This window comes from Malania oleifera, chromosome 1, assembly GCF_029873635.1.
Source record: "Malania oleifera isolate guangnan ecotype guangnan chromosome 1, ASM2987363v1, whole genome shotgun sequence".
NCBI lineage: Eukaryota > Viridiplantae > Streptophyta > Magnoliopsida > Santalales > Ximeniaceae > Malania > Malania oleifera.
In genome coordinates, this window is record NC_080417.1 from 112744002 (window position 1) to 112757237 (window position 13236).

Below are 13236 nucleotides of genomic sequence, written 5' to 3' on the forward strand. Positions count from 1 at the left end.
TTTTCTTCCTAATTAGCTTATGCTTGAAATCGTCGATGTACTATTCAAACCGTCGACGGTTTTCTTCCTAATTTGGCTTCTATCTGAAACCATCAATATAACCGTCAACATATTATGCAAATCGTTGACGATTTTGCTTCAGACCACCTTCCTTGTTTTCTTCAACTTGCTTTCTTTGTACATGTGTTCCACTCGATATGAGGCACATACTACAACTGGTTGGGTTAAGGGGTAGGTTGAGTCAAGTTAGGCCTAATTGGGACTGATATGTGATTGGGATGGTTTGAGTGCTTGGGCTTGATTTGTGATTGGGATGAAGGCTAATTAGGTTGGAGACTGGGCTTTAGACTTGGGCTTTGGCTAATGGGTCATAGGATTTGGGCTTGAGCTTGGGCTTGAGCTTGCTAGTTGGGCCAGGCCTAAGGGCTTGTTCTCATTGGGCTTGAATTTTGTTTTTTTTTTGTTTTATTTATTTATTTATTTAAGAATGAACTTGGGCTTGAACTAGCTAACTGGGGTCGGACCCAATTCAGCTTGGGTATTGGGCTGGATTCAAATTCCATAGTCAATAGACCCATATCCAAATTTGGATCTGGGTCTAGGGTCCTGGTCTTTGGGTCAATGGATTGGATCTAAACTAATGGGTCAAATTCGAATCTTGACTTTGATACTACATTTAAATTATAGATCAATTTCAAATTTGTATAATTCAAAGTAGGATTAAACAAAAATTTGAAAAGAAAAACCAAATTGAATCTTCAACTCCTCTGATCTTCATATCCAATGTTAGTTTTTTCTTTTTTTTTTTCCTACTCTCCTTTGATCTTGATCCCATGCTTTGCTATTCCTCGAGCTTCTGACTCAGGCTATTCCTCCAAGCCTCTAAATCCTAACTTTGGAACTCCTTCAAGCTTTCCTAAATTCCTTCTCTAGATCCTTAATTCTTCAACAATTCAAACTCCTTGTCCACTTAGAATTATTATTTTTTTCTTTCAATAAGAATTATTTGACCATTATCTTTATAATTTCTCTCTATTACTGTCTTTTAATTAGAACTCTCATACTTTTCTCACGATTGTCTGTGCTCTCTCTATGATTGTGTCTCTTTGAATGTGTGAATCTAAAAATATATGTGTCTCTAAAAAAAACCTCTATTTATAGGCTTGGGAGCATTGATTAGCATTAAATTTGATTGATAAATCAACATTTAAACTTGAACAATTAAATCAAAAAATGGATCAATAAAATTAGAAAACATATTAGTCAATCTTTATTGCTAAGTTTCTAACAGCTTATTCTTCCATGTGAATTCTATCCGTCTCAAAAAACTTACATTTATAGGCTTGTGAGCATTAGTCAACATATATTAACATTTAAATTTGATCAATCAATTTTTTTTTTTTAAAAGATATCAAACAAATTAAGAAACAGATCAATCAATCTTTATTACTAATTTCCTAATTTTTTTATTCTTTCACGTGTGTCCTATCATTCTCAAAAAACTTCCATGTATAGGTTTGTGAGCATTGATTAACATAAATCAACATTTAAACTTGATCAATCAATTTTTTTAAAAACGGATCAATCAAATAATAGACAAAAGATCAATCAATCTTTATTGCTGATTCTCTAATTGTTTCCTTTGTGCATGTGTGCAAGTGCCAACATAGAATTAGAGAATCTTATTTTATTTTTATTTTTTTCTGCATTTTTTTTTGTTATTTTTAATGTAAAAGTTTATTTCTATGTATTTTTTTTTTCTATTTTATGAAATAAATTTTTTGTCTAATTTTGTTATATAAGCCCTGGATAAATTGTGATGTCTACAACTGCCCTTCTTTATAAGTTTGTTACCTTAGGATGATAGGCAAATCTATCTCTCTTAGCATCTTATAGTAACAAATTTATAAAGATAAAAGACACAAATTTTAGACTGAGCTTTATATAACAAAATCCTAACAAAAGAAAATGTATAGAATCCAAGTCAGAGTAAGGTGCAAAGTGTTATAGTACTCAGCTTTCTATATATATAAAATTTTTCATAAATATGGTATTATGAAACGACAATTTAGTAAACAATTGTATAATTAATTAGTATCCATGTAAATTCACAATATTTTGTTAGCTATCATTATATTTCTATTTAAATTAAATTAAAATATTCGATAAATATAGACTCCACACATGCGTCTTGTGCCCTATCATTATAGTCCTATGTTGAATCAAATTTGTTTCTATTCATCTCAACTTCTAAATGCTCTAAATTTTCTCAATCTGCACATCACTATCCCGCACCCTTCACCCCCTCCTCCATCCTCATCAACCCTCCACAACCATAGGACTCCATTTATAGGATAAGCCAAAATTGGTGAGTAGTGCACATGCCACCATACACACACGCACACATACACCCATGTACTATAATATATATATATACACCCCCAAATTCCCATTTTACCCCTCATCTTTCCCTATTTATACCCCATCCCATAATTACCCACCATCATTATACCCCCCTCCCACCCCATCTTCTCCCCAAATAAAAAAAGGAAAACAAAATCCAAATGGGTTCGCTTCCCCATATAGTAGAGGACTGCCTAGGCGTCCTCCAACTCTACAGCGACGGCTCCGTCTGCCGCTCCGCCCACATAGACTTCCCCATCGCCGCCGTCGACGACGGCTCCGTCCCCTGGAAAGACTCCCTCTACGACGAAACCCACCACCTCCACCTCCGCCTCTACAAACCCGCGGCGCCGCCCGCTAAATTACTCCCCGTTCTCTACTTCATCCACGGCGGCGGCTTCTGCCTCGGCTCCCGCACCTGGCCCAACTGCCACACCTGCTGCCTCCGCCTCGCGGCCGAGCTCGGAGCCCTCGTCGTGGCGCCGGACTACCGCCTGGCGCCGGAGCACCGCCTCCCGGCCGCCGTGGAGGACGTCCTCCGGGCGGTGCAGTGGCTGCAGGCTCAGGCCGTGGCCGAGAGTGGTGACGCTTGGGTGAGGGAGGAGGCTGACTTTGACCGGGTTTTTATAATGGGGGACTCGTCCGGGGGTAACATCGCGCACCAGCTGGCGGTTCGAATCGGGTCCGGTTCGGTGGAGCTGAGCCCGGTTCGGGTGAGGGGGTTCGTGCTGCTGGCACCGTTTTTTGGGGGTAGCCTGAGGACGAGGTCCGAGGAGGGTCCTCCGGAATCCTATTTGAGTTTGGAGCTACTTGACAGGTATGTTACGTTGGCGACAGGCTGTACGTGGCAGTTCATTGGCTGCTGCCACGTGCCTTCTTTCATGGGAGTTTTTCTAGGGAACTTGCCACGTATATGCAATAAACTTGACAAATTAAATTAAGGTTATAAATAAATCAAGTGATTTCAAGATAAAAGGTTTTATACTTAATTATTTCATTTAAATACGAATTTTATGTTTATTTAGTAGAAAAATGAACCTTCAATATTTGCATAAATATAATATTTGGGTCAATTTGTGAAGCAATTTTATTTTAACAAAATTGATTAAGTTAATATGCAAAATAATATACAACACAGTAAATGATATTTTAAACCTCGTTTGAAACTTAAAAAATGTGAGAAAGGAAAGGAAAATATAGAAGAATCTTACTTTTTGATGTTTAGTTATAAAAGAAATTAAGAAAAAAAAATAAAAAATATACTAAATCAATCATTAAAATTTTAATTTTAAACATCATTAGCACTTAAATTTTCAAATTTTTAATTACACTAACAACAAATATTTATATTTAGTATTATTTGGTATAAAGAGAAAATATAATAGAAAATAGATTTCCTTCCTATTTTTCTTTCTTTTTCTTTCTTTCTTTCATCAAAATCTTTGATTCGAACGAATCCTTAAAATTTCTATGAGATTTTTTGTTTGTATTATTATAAAATGCTAATGCATATTTATTAATTACCACATCTTTGGTGATTTTATTTTATTTTTTATGACTTTGTGGTTTTATTATGCTATAAAATGAAAAAATTATTAGATACATGCACAGGGTATGTACATAAGATCTAATTTAATTTTTTCATGTGCATGTATTTAATTAAATTAGATAATTTTTTTACACACATGAAAAATTTATGTTAAATCCAATGCATAGACTTAGTGTATCTAATATTGTCTCAAATGAAAAATGAGTATTTCTTCCTCCAATTTTATTTGCATATAAAAGCCGCAAAATATTTTATAAATTTTTTAATGACTAAAATTTGATCAATATATGTATATATTTCTAGCTTTGTCTTATCTGAATAATGAATATGACATAAGATTATAGTTGGTTCATAAAATTTCTATTGATGTCGTTATAACATAGCATTCAATATTTTATAAAAGAAAAGCATTACTTATCATAAAGTGATGACAATACTGAAATTTGAGTTTGTCAACACTATTGATTTAAACCAAATTTCATTACAAGAATTTTACTCTTGTTATTCTAATGGTTACATTTGAGTGGTGACCCTAAAAGTAGAAAACTAAAAATAAAACCATGTGAGAGAAAAGATCGATAAATTTTATTTCATAAATAAACTTAAGAATTTTATACTATTTTGTATATTTTTTATATCACCGAACGCCTAATTAGACCCAAATTACACAATAAAAGATACCATTAAAAGTTTCGAATTTAAAACTTATAACAAAAAATAAAAAAATCTAAAATTTTAACCATTTGAGGTGTCAATCTTTTAAGGGACATTATGTCTTGTAAGGATAATTGAATTTAATCATTCATGGGTTAGGTCCACCACCACAACATGCATCAACATCCCTAAAAAGGTTCATAAATGGTGAACATATATATCTATATATATATGTATGTTTATATTTATATTAACCAATATAACTCAGCTAACCCTACCATATGCCCCAAATTTGTGGGGTTTGTCTTCTTTTCAGAAGCTTTCTAGGCCATCCATCCATTGGTGTTCAACTGTTCACTAATTTAATTAGGGAGTCTGTGTGGACAAACCATGAGAGGCAGATGCCTCCAACCAAGTCCATGACAAGAACTCGCCCCACCTGCCATTTCTCACGTTTATAATACAAACAAATGTCCAATCAAAATGTGAAATTGTGCTTAGAAAAAGAGCTATGATTTTTTTTTTTTCTTTCCTTGAATTTCAAATTTTAAACATGATAGGAATGATATATATATTTTTTTAATATAGGAGATGAAAGAAAAGATGTTTTATCGATCGGTTAATTCTTATTGTAGAATTTAGGTCTGATAGACTCGTTGTAGACCTTAAAAAAATGCACGCACTCTTTGATTGTTTATTCTTTTTTAAAAAAAAAAAAATTAATAATCGAGGGACTCTTTAACTCTATTATCAAAACATATAGCACATACACTCTCTAGTAGCATGGAAACTCTATGTAGTAAATTTTATACTTTTTAATATAAAATACTGAGATACTCTTCTTATTATGGCCATCTAAAACTTAATTACAAATATTTTTTGGTTAATTGAAAGCCAAGGTCTAAATTATATAACGAGAGATAGTTGATCTCCCATCCCGTACTTTTTTCATGAATTCGAACTTGAAACCTCTAATATAAGAGCTCAAATCTTTATTTTGTCATAAGAGACAACTTATATCCAAATCTAAACAAGCATCTGAATTGATGGCTTGTTCTTATCCTCAAGGGTATAGATTGTTAAAGTTTGATATAAATTGTTGACCCACAACCTAACAGCTTAAACTTTTGGGTAAAGTGGTAATCTAATATGGGATCAGAACTGGTTACCTTTTAGGTAAAGTGGTAATCTATTATATATACATCCTTCTAGGATTTTACTTTTAATTTATGCTAATTATAAGTAATTTTTTTCAATGTTGCCAGCTATTGTCAATGTATAATTTTCTGACCCACAAATCATTTCCTTCTCCACTACTAATTAGGGACAGAAGATTAATAATTATCTAGGAGAAAGAAAATGAAGATTTTGTAGTGACATATACATAGATATGATGATATGCATATGGACGTCAGAGGGAGCAAGAACAACTTAAAACTCCATTTTGGATTTGAAAAAAATGGCTCACGTCGGGCCATCCATATATTGTCATCTTTCATGTGTAGGCCACTAAGCCCTTGAATATTTTGCACGTACGTACCCACGGCACTGTCTCCTTTCTCAATTATCATCCACTCCTTCCATCTTTCTTCTTCCCAATTTACCATTACCAAGTTCAAAATTGTAAAACCCTTCAAATCTTCAATTTGAATTCCAGTGATTTTAAAAAGAATGTAGTCAAAAGTCTAGCTGGGTCAGCTCAAGTGGTAAGAGCGACTTGTGACTTTGGTGACCCCAACGTCACAAGTTTGATTCTCCCTTAAGGCATTTAACTGATGAATTACTAGGGGTGCGTCAATGGGCGGACAACTTTTACCTCCCCGAATTTGGTGTCGCACCATAGTAAAAGGTCCAACTGGGCCAACTCAAGTGGTAAGGACGACTTATGACTTTGGTGACCCCAAGGTCATGAGTTCGATTCCCCTTGAGACATTATGCTGGTGAATTACCAGGAGTGTGTCAACGAGCGGGCGAGCGGCTTTCACCCCCCAGGATTTGGTACCGCACCATAGTGTTCGAAGTGGCGCGATGGTGGCTAGAGTCCCCGAATTATAAAAAAAAAAAAAATAGTAAAAAATTATATAATTTTGTTTAAATCCAAATACTTTAAACTTTCAAAATTATAAAATTCCTTTTTTTAAGCTTAGTTGAGTTCAGATTCTTAATTTGAGTTTGTATGAATTTAAATAAAATGTAGTAAAAAAATTTGTACGATTTTATTTAAATCCAAACAATTTCAAATTTTAATCGTTCAAATCTTAAATTTGAATTTGTATATATCTGAACATAACTCAATACAGTCTTTACAATATATAATATAAATTTATACACGGTTAAACACAGGGTTAAAATTACATTTGAGAAAATTTAATTTAATTTTTATAACTAAACTGTTTATAGAGATTAAGAAATTTAATATAATTTTTGAATGGAATTTTGTTCAAATGATACCAATTCAAAAATTTAAGTTACCATGGAGTAAGTGTTGACTTACTCATCAATCAAATCAAAATCAAGTGCCAATGTTTGGGGATTAAAATACAAACTAAAGCTTAACAGTGAAAAAACCTCTTTGTGGAGATTTGGTAGGGCCATCATACATCCATTGCAGCCGCTAGTTTGGTGATCATAATCTAGCTTAATTATATTGCTTATTTGCATGTAATGTTGTGTAATGCCATTATAAGTTAGTGCCCCATCCAATAAGTGTACAGCCTCACCCTGGTCATTTGAAACTCGATGGGGAAAAGGAAATTCATCATTGACAACTCAAAAGGTTCTCATAAAAACTCAACTCACAAAAGAATTTGGAAAAAAGAATATCCCTTAAAAGAGGTGGAAAGTGAAAGTTTTCAATCTCGAAACAAGTTCTTCTAATTGTTTGTGCTAATTTTAATAAAAAATTATAGAGGAGACTGATCCCTCCATTCAGTCATGTATTTAGTGTATAAAGTTTTTGTTATGCTTTAGTAATCTTCACCCTTTCTACTTATTTTGATTTATAGTACTCAGGGTAAAAGATATTCACCTAACCATCCTAAGATTTCAAAAATGTCATAAATCTTTTCTAAGATGTTAAAAATTTCACATATCTCCCTTGAACCTTGCCAAAAGACACAGACATCCCCTTTAAAAACTTATCTTTTTTGCAAAATATAAGGGGATATTTGTGTCTTTTTAGCAAATTTCATGAGAGATCCTTGAAATTCTTGAAACTTCATAAGAGATCCTTAAAATATTTGAAATCTCAGTGTCTTTTACCCCAATAATTAAAATTCATTTCAAACAAAAGGTATACCCTTTACTATGTGGTGAGCATGAGTCCGGCATCAGGTGCATGCACAACACAACATGGAAGGATTGATCTTATGTAATTTTCCTAGTACGAATTCGTTTTTTCAGTGGATTAAATTGTGACTCATATTTAAAAATATGAGTTTTCTTATATTTCGAAGCATACTTTTTTCCAATACATATTTTTTTTAAGGGTGAAATAATTGAAAATTGATTGATCCATTTTAGTGTGTATTGCATTTCCGCTTTTGTTTACATCATAACAGGTTTTGGAGGTTATGTTTACCCATTGGGGATACCATGGACCATCCGCTGGTGAATCCATTTGGGCCTGCTAGTCCGAACCTTAAATCAGTGCGACTTGATCCAATCCTAGCAGTGGTGGGAGGCGAAGAACTGATGAAAGATAGAGTAGAGGATTATGCGAGGAGGTTGAAAGAGCTTGGGAAGAAGATCCAGTATGTTGAGTTTGGAGGAAAACAACATGGTTTCCTTATGAATGATCCATTCTCAAAAGAGGCGAAGGAACTGTTGCAAGTTATTAAAAAATTTATGCGTGTGAATTCATATTAGGGTTTTGTTTTTAAACCTCTTGTAGGGTTTAGCAGTAAGTCTGTTAGTGACACTACTCTTATATATATATATATATATATATATATATATGTAACTCTCCTATTAGCTTTGCATCGCTATAGGAATATTCTGTGCTACAATGAGTTTTTACTCATAACAGTGATAACACCAAGTGCTTTAAAATGCAGGAGGATTTGTCGTGCATTGTATTGAGACCTTTTGCAGATACCTCATGTGGAGTTGGAAAACTAGATCTATTTTTCTTCTAGATTCTGTCTTTCTTATGAATACAAGAGTCATGTCAAATTATAAAAACTTCAAAAAAAAAAAAAAAACATATATTTTAGATTTAATAAACTTAACATGAAACAACTCTAGAAGATTCATTTCCAATGCAAATATATAGAATCTTCTTTTTTCACTCACTCATTTTTTTCAAATTTGTGGATGTATAAAATCAATAAAAATTGTGTTAAGAAATTACTTATTGTTAGGAATACAGTACAAATATAATAATAAAAAAAATGTAAACACAAATCAGACACACATTTCACAATTAGGCTGAGACATGGATATCTCGCTTGCTTGAAGGAGATTCAAGCCCTCTTAAGGTTTTTTTGACTCAGCCTATGAACTGGTGCAGTAGAACTTCACTTTAACTTGTCTACCCTCAGATACGATAGTCCAATTTTAATCACATAACTCTCTCCAATTATATACAAATGGAAGAGTTTAAAGTTACACAAAAAACACCTTTCTTAAGTTTTCAAACTCTTTATACTTGGATAATATAATAGTATTACGAGAGTAATATGACGAGAATTGTCCATAGAGACTATGTTTTAAAGCCAATGCTTTAGGGTATTTATAGGCACACAAGACGTAAAAAAGGGGTATGCTTAATATTTTGAATTTAAGAAACATAAAAAATCAAAAACTCAATAAATAGATATCTAACTCTAAGGTATATGCTCTTTCCAAAGACTCAATTGAACAAAAGTCTAACTTCAAGGTACATGTCCTTTCTAAACACTCAATTAAATAGAAGTTTAACCCTAAGGTAAATGCTATTTTTAAAATGATTAATCAACTTTGATAATATAATATTAAAATAAATTAACATTTATAAACTCGATTAAAGCCATATTTCCCTATTTTAACCTTAATTATGTTGTGCCAAGTATCCCAAGACTTGACTGCCAATCAATAAGAGGAATAAGGTTCATATACATTCACATTGCATTTGGAAGCATGAAATCAACACTTCCAAACATAGGATGAGAGAAAATGGGGGGTTTTGCTAATAATGCAAATAGTATTGACTGTAATTATAACACATTCCAATTAGCTTAAACATACCCACCATGACTAAATGGATTATAGTACACTCATGTAATTATATGGATCATAAATGGGTAACTAATTTAAATTCAAAAATTAAATGAGTGAAAATGGATGTACTTAGTTAACTCATCAATTCTTTTAAATTTCTAGCCTCATAAACTTATAACAGTACTTGATTAATGCATCTCATTTAAAAATATACTACGATTATGTAATCAATATTAAATGTTGAATATTTATGCACACAATTACATTATTGTGGACAATTTGACTTCAATATTTATGTAATTATGTAATTATTTACGTGTGTAATAAATTTGGTTCTATAATAAAAATTAATTAATTTAATTGTGCACATCATAATTATGTAGTTTAATTTAACATGATAATTAAATGTATTCAATACTATAATTATGTACATATTTAAACAACTACCTAACTAATTTCACCTCTTACATGAAACTGAATTATGTAATTAATACTATAATTTTGTTGATTCTAGAGTTGAGTCTAGAGGGGGGTACTGAATAGATTTTTTTTGTGTATTTTAACTTTTCTCTACAAAATAAGAAATCTTAACAAGATGCAAATGATTATATCACAATATATACAAAGTAAATTATGCACAAAATATAAATTAAAGAGTAGGGAAGAAAAACTTAACAAACAATATTAATGTGGTTCAACCTTTTGCCTACGTCCAAGCCTTAAGACACACTCAAGGATTCTCAATCCACTATCACGATCTCCTTCAAGGACGGAGAAGCCTTTACACCACAAGGGAACCAATCCCTTTACACTCACACATAGCCTTTCCAAGGGAACAAGTCCCTTAATGCTCACCCAAAGTCTTCACACGGAAAAAATCCCTTTTACTCACACAGAACCTTCACACGGGAACCAATTCCTATTGCTCACTCAGAGACTTTACAAGGAAAATAATCCCTTAACACATAGTTCATAGAGAACCCTTACAAGATGAAGATGATTTATAAACAAAGCTCCTTGAATGAGCTGATATCTAATACAATGAAAACCTCACCCTAATCTCTCAAGTAATGAATCACCACAAGGCTAGAGAGCAAGATGGATATTGAGCACAAAAATGATGAACTAAAATATAGTGTGCTTGGAAATGATATTCTATGTATAAATTACTAAATCCATGTTTGAACAAGTCTTTGGCCTTCTATTTATAGGTCATTTGGAGTGCTAGCCATTTTATGGTCGTTGGACTTAAAATATGATATAATATTTTGAAAACTAGTCATTTATAGTCGTTGGGTTTGGAATTCCGACACAAACCGTCAATAGATTCCCCAAACCATTGACGGTTTCCCCTAACCCGTGAACAGTTTCCCCCAAACCGTCGATGATTTACTCAAATCGTGGACGATTTCATCCACACCAATTTCCATTTAACTTTTTTCCTAAAACCATCGAAGCACTTGGGCTAAACTGTCAACAGTTTGCCCTATTTCTTCACAAATTTGATATTCTTGTGTATTTATATAGTAACTCGGGCCTACAATTAATTTTATAGAACGGAAGACCTCAAATTCATCATACCAGAGTACTAAATAACCTCATTATAACAATATCTCCAATATCAAATTTAATACATCCTTAGAATTTCTAAAATATACAAAAATAACAAATTTAATATTTAATCTAAACCGCTCTTTCTAATCTCACCCATGCTTCCGCTACGCTATTCTGATTTTCGACTATGCTCCTTAGGAAATCTGAAATGTATAATAATTGGGGCGAGACATCTTTCAATGAGTAAGGATTAGATTATTATCAGTGTGTGACTAACATGAGCTTCACAAGATAAAAATACATTCAATAATTTTACTTTAATGAAAATCACATATATAAATAAATATCTGTACTTTCCTCCAAAACATCATCCAAGTCTATTAAATGGTCATAATCACACAAATATACAAATATGTATAAAAGACTCCTTTTTGACCCATGCATGTTATGTTTAACCCCCATGACCAGGTTTGTGCAGTCCGAAGACTGGATTTAACTTGGTTGGCCGACCAAAACTAAATCAAACATTATGTATGTAAGTGCGATGTGCCTATCACATCCTGGTCCGGAAACAGGTGTGTACGCATACTCCTACTCAGGACAAATCTTCTATCAACCGCCAACACTTCCACAACAGTATAACTGCATTAATATTCCTTTGTAACTACAGTAGCGAGCATTCAACACATTCGAGCCATCAGGATTCTTAAAACATATAACTACAATTTATGCAATCAAACAGTATAATAATTTGATTATATTCCCAACATAAAATTTGTAATAAAATCGCATCAATATTTGCAATAAATCACGTAATAAGCATAACACCGCCAAAATCTCAAACTTGCTCAATTATGGAATAAAATAAAATAAAATAAACTAATGTCACACGATTATTATAATAATTATAATTTCATAAATTACCTGAGAAATTCTTATAAATATATGTATGTAGTAAATTTAAATAAAAACACGGGTTTGATCAATTTCACCCATTTAATTTAATTCCAGTATATCCCTAAAACCCGATATGATCAAATCCCCATAGTTTAATTTAATTTCAATATATTCCCAAAAACCTGATATGATCAAATCCCTACAGTTTAATTTAATTCCAGGCATTTGAAAATAATTGAATTCACATAATCAATTTAAATAAGGAATATATTTACCATGACATAATCTAGTCCACTTACCCTATTTTTGGAGTAATGTCTATACCGTGCAGATGACGAAATTCCCATTCTTCAAATTTTGCAGAGAAAGAGGAATAGGAAAATTGAGAGGGAGAGATATAGGAAGAGAGAGAAAATGGATAGGGAGAGAGAGAGTGCTAAATCTCATGATTGAGATTGAATCTCAATCTCAATCTTTCATATATATTATTATATTATATATATATATATATATATATTAAATAATTAATTTATGAAAGGAAAAGAGAAAATAGATGAAAGAGAGAAGGGGGGTAGCCTCCTGTACGATTAGGATGCTTTTAGAAGCCTCCTGATCCATCTGTTACATATATATTATATTAATATACTATTATATTATATTATATTATTTAATTAATAATTATTATTAATTCATATATTTATTTATTTATTTTTAGGATTATTACACTAATTATGTATAAATATTTTGGAGTTGTTACATTCTCTCCTCATAAAAATTTCGCCTTCAAAATTTTACTAAATATATCTCTAAATAAAATCTAGCATAATATTATGTTTAAAATTATCCTAACCTACTCATTCCTACCCTTATCATAATTCATACCTATACTTCGGTAAAAATCATTCCTAAAGTCTACAGAATCTATATCTTGAGCTCTAATACCAACTGTAGTAATACAGACCTACAATTAATTTTATATA

At 32.2% G+C, this 13236-nt stretch overlaps 1 protein-coding gene across 1 annotated transcript in view; it reads left to right on the top strand.

Annotated features, from left to right (window-relative positions):
* The first annotated feature begins 2528 nt into the window (after positions 1-2528).
* LOC131148260 (probable carboxylesterase 15) overlaps positions 2529-13236 on the top strand; it is a 33946-nt gene continuing 23238 nt past the window's right edge. Inside the window, exons 1-2 of the mRNA XM_058097985.1 lie at positions 2529-3220; positions 8167-8458. Of these exons, the coding sequence (XP_057953968.1) occupies positions 2565-3220; positions 8167-8458 (948 nt within the window). The 5' untranslated portion in view covers positions 2529-2564. The remainder of the gene's footprint in view (positions 3221-8166; positions 8459-13236) is intronic.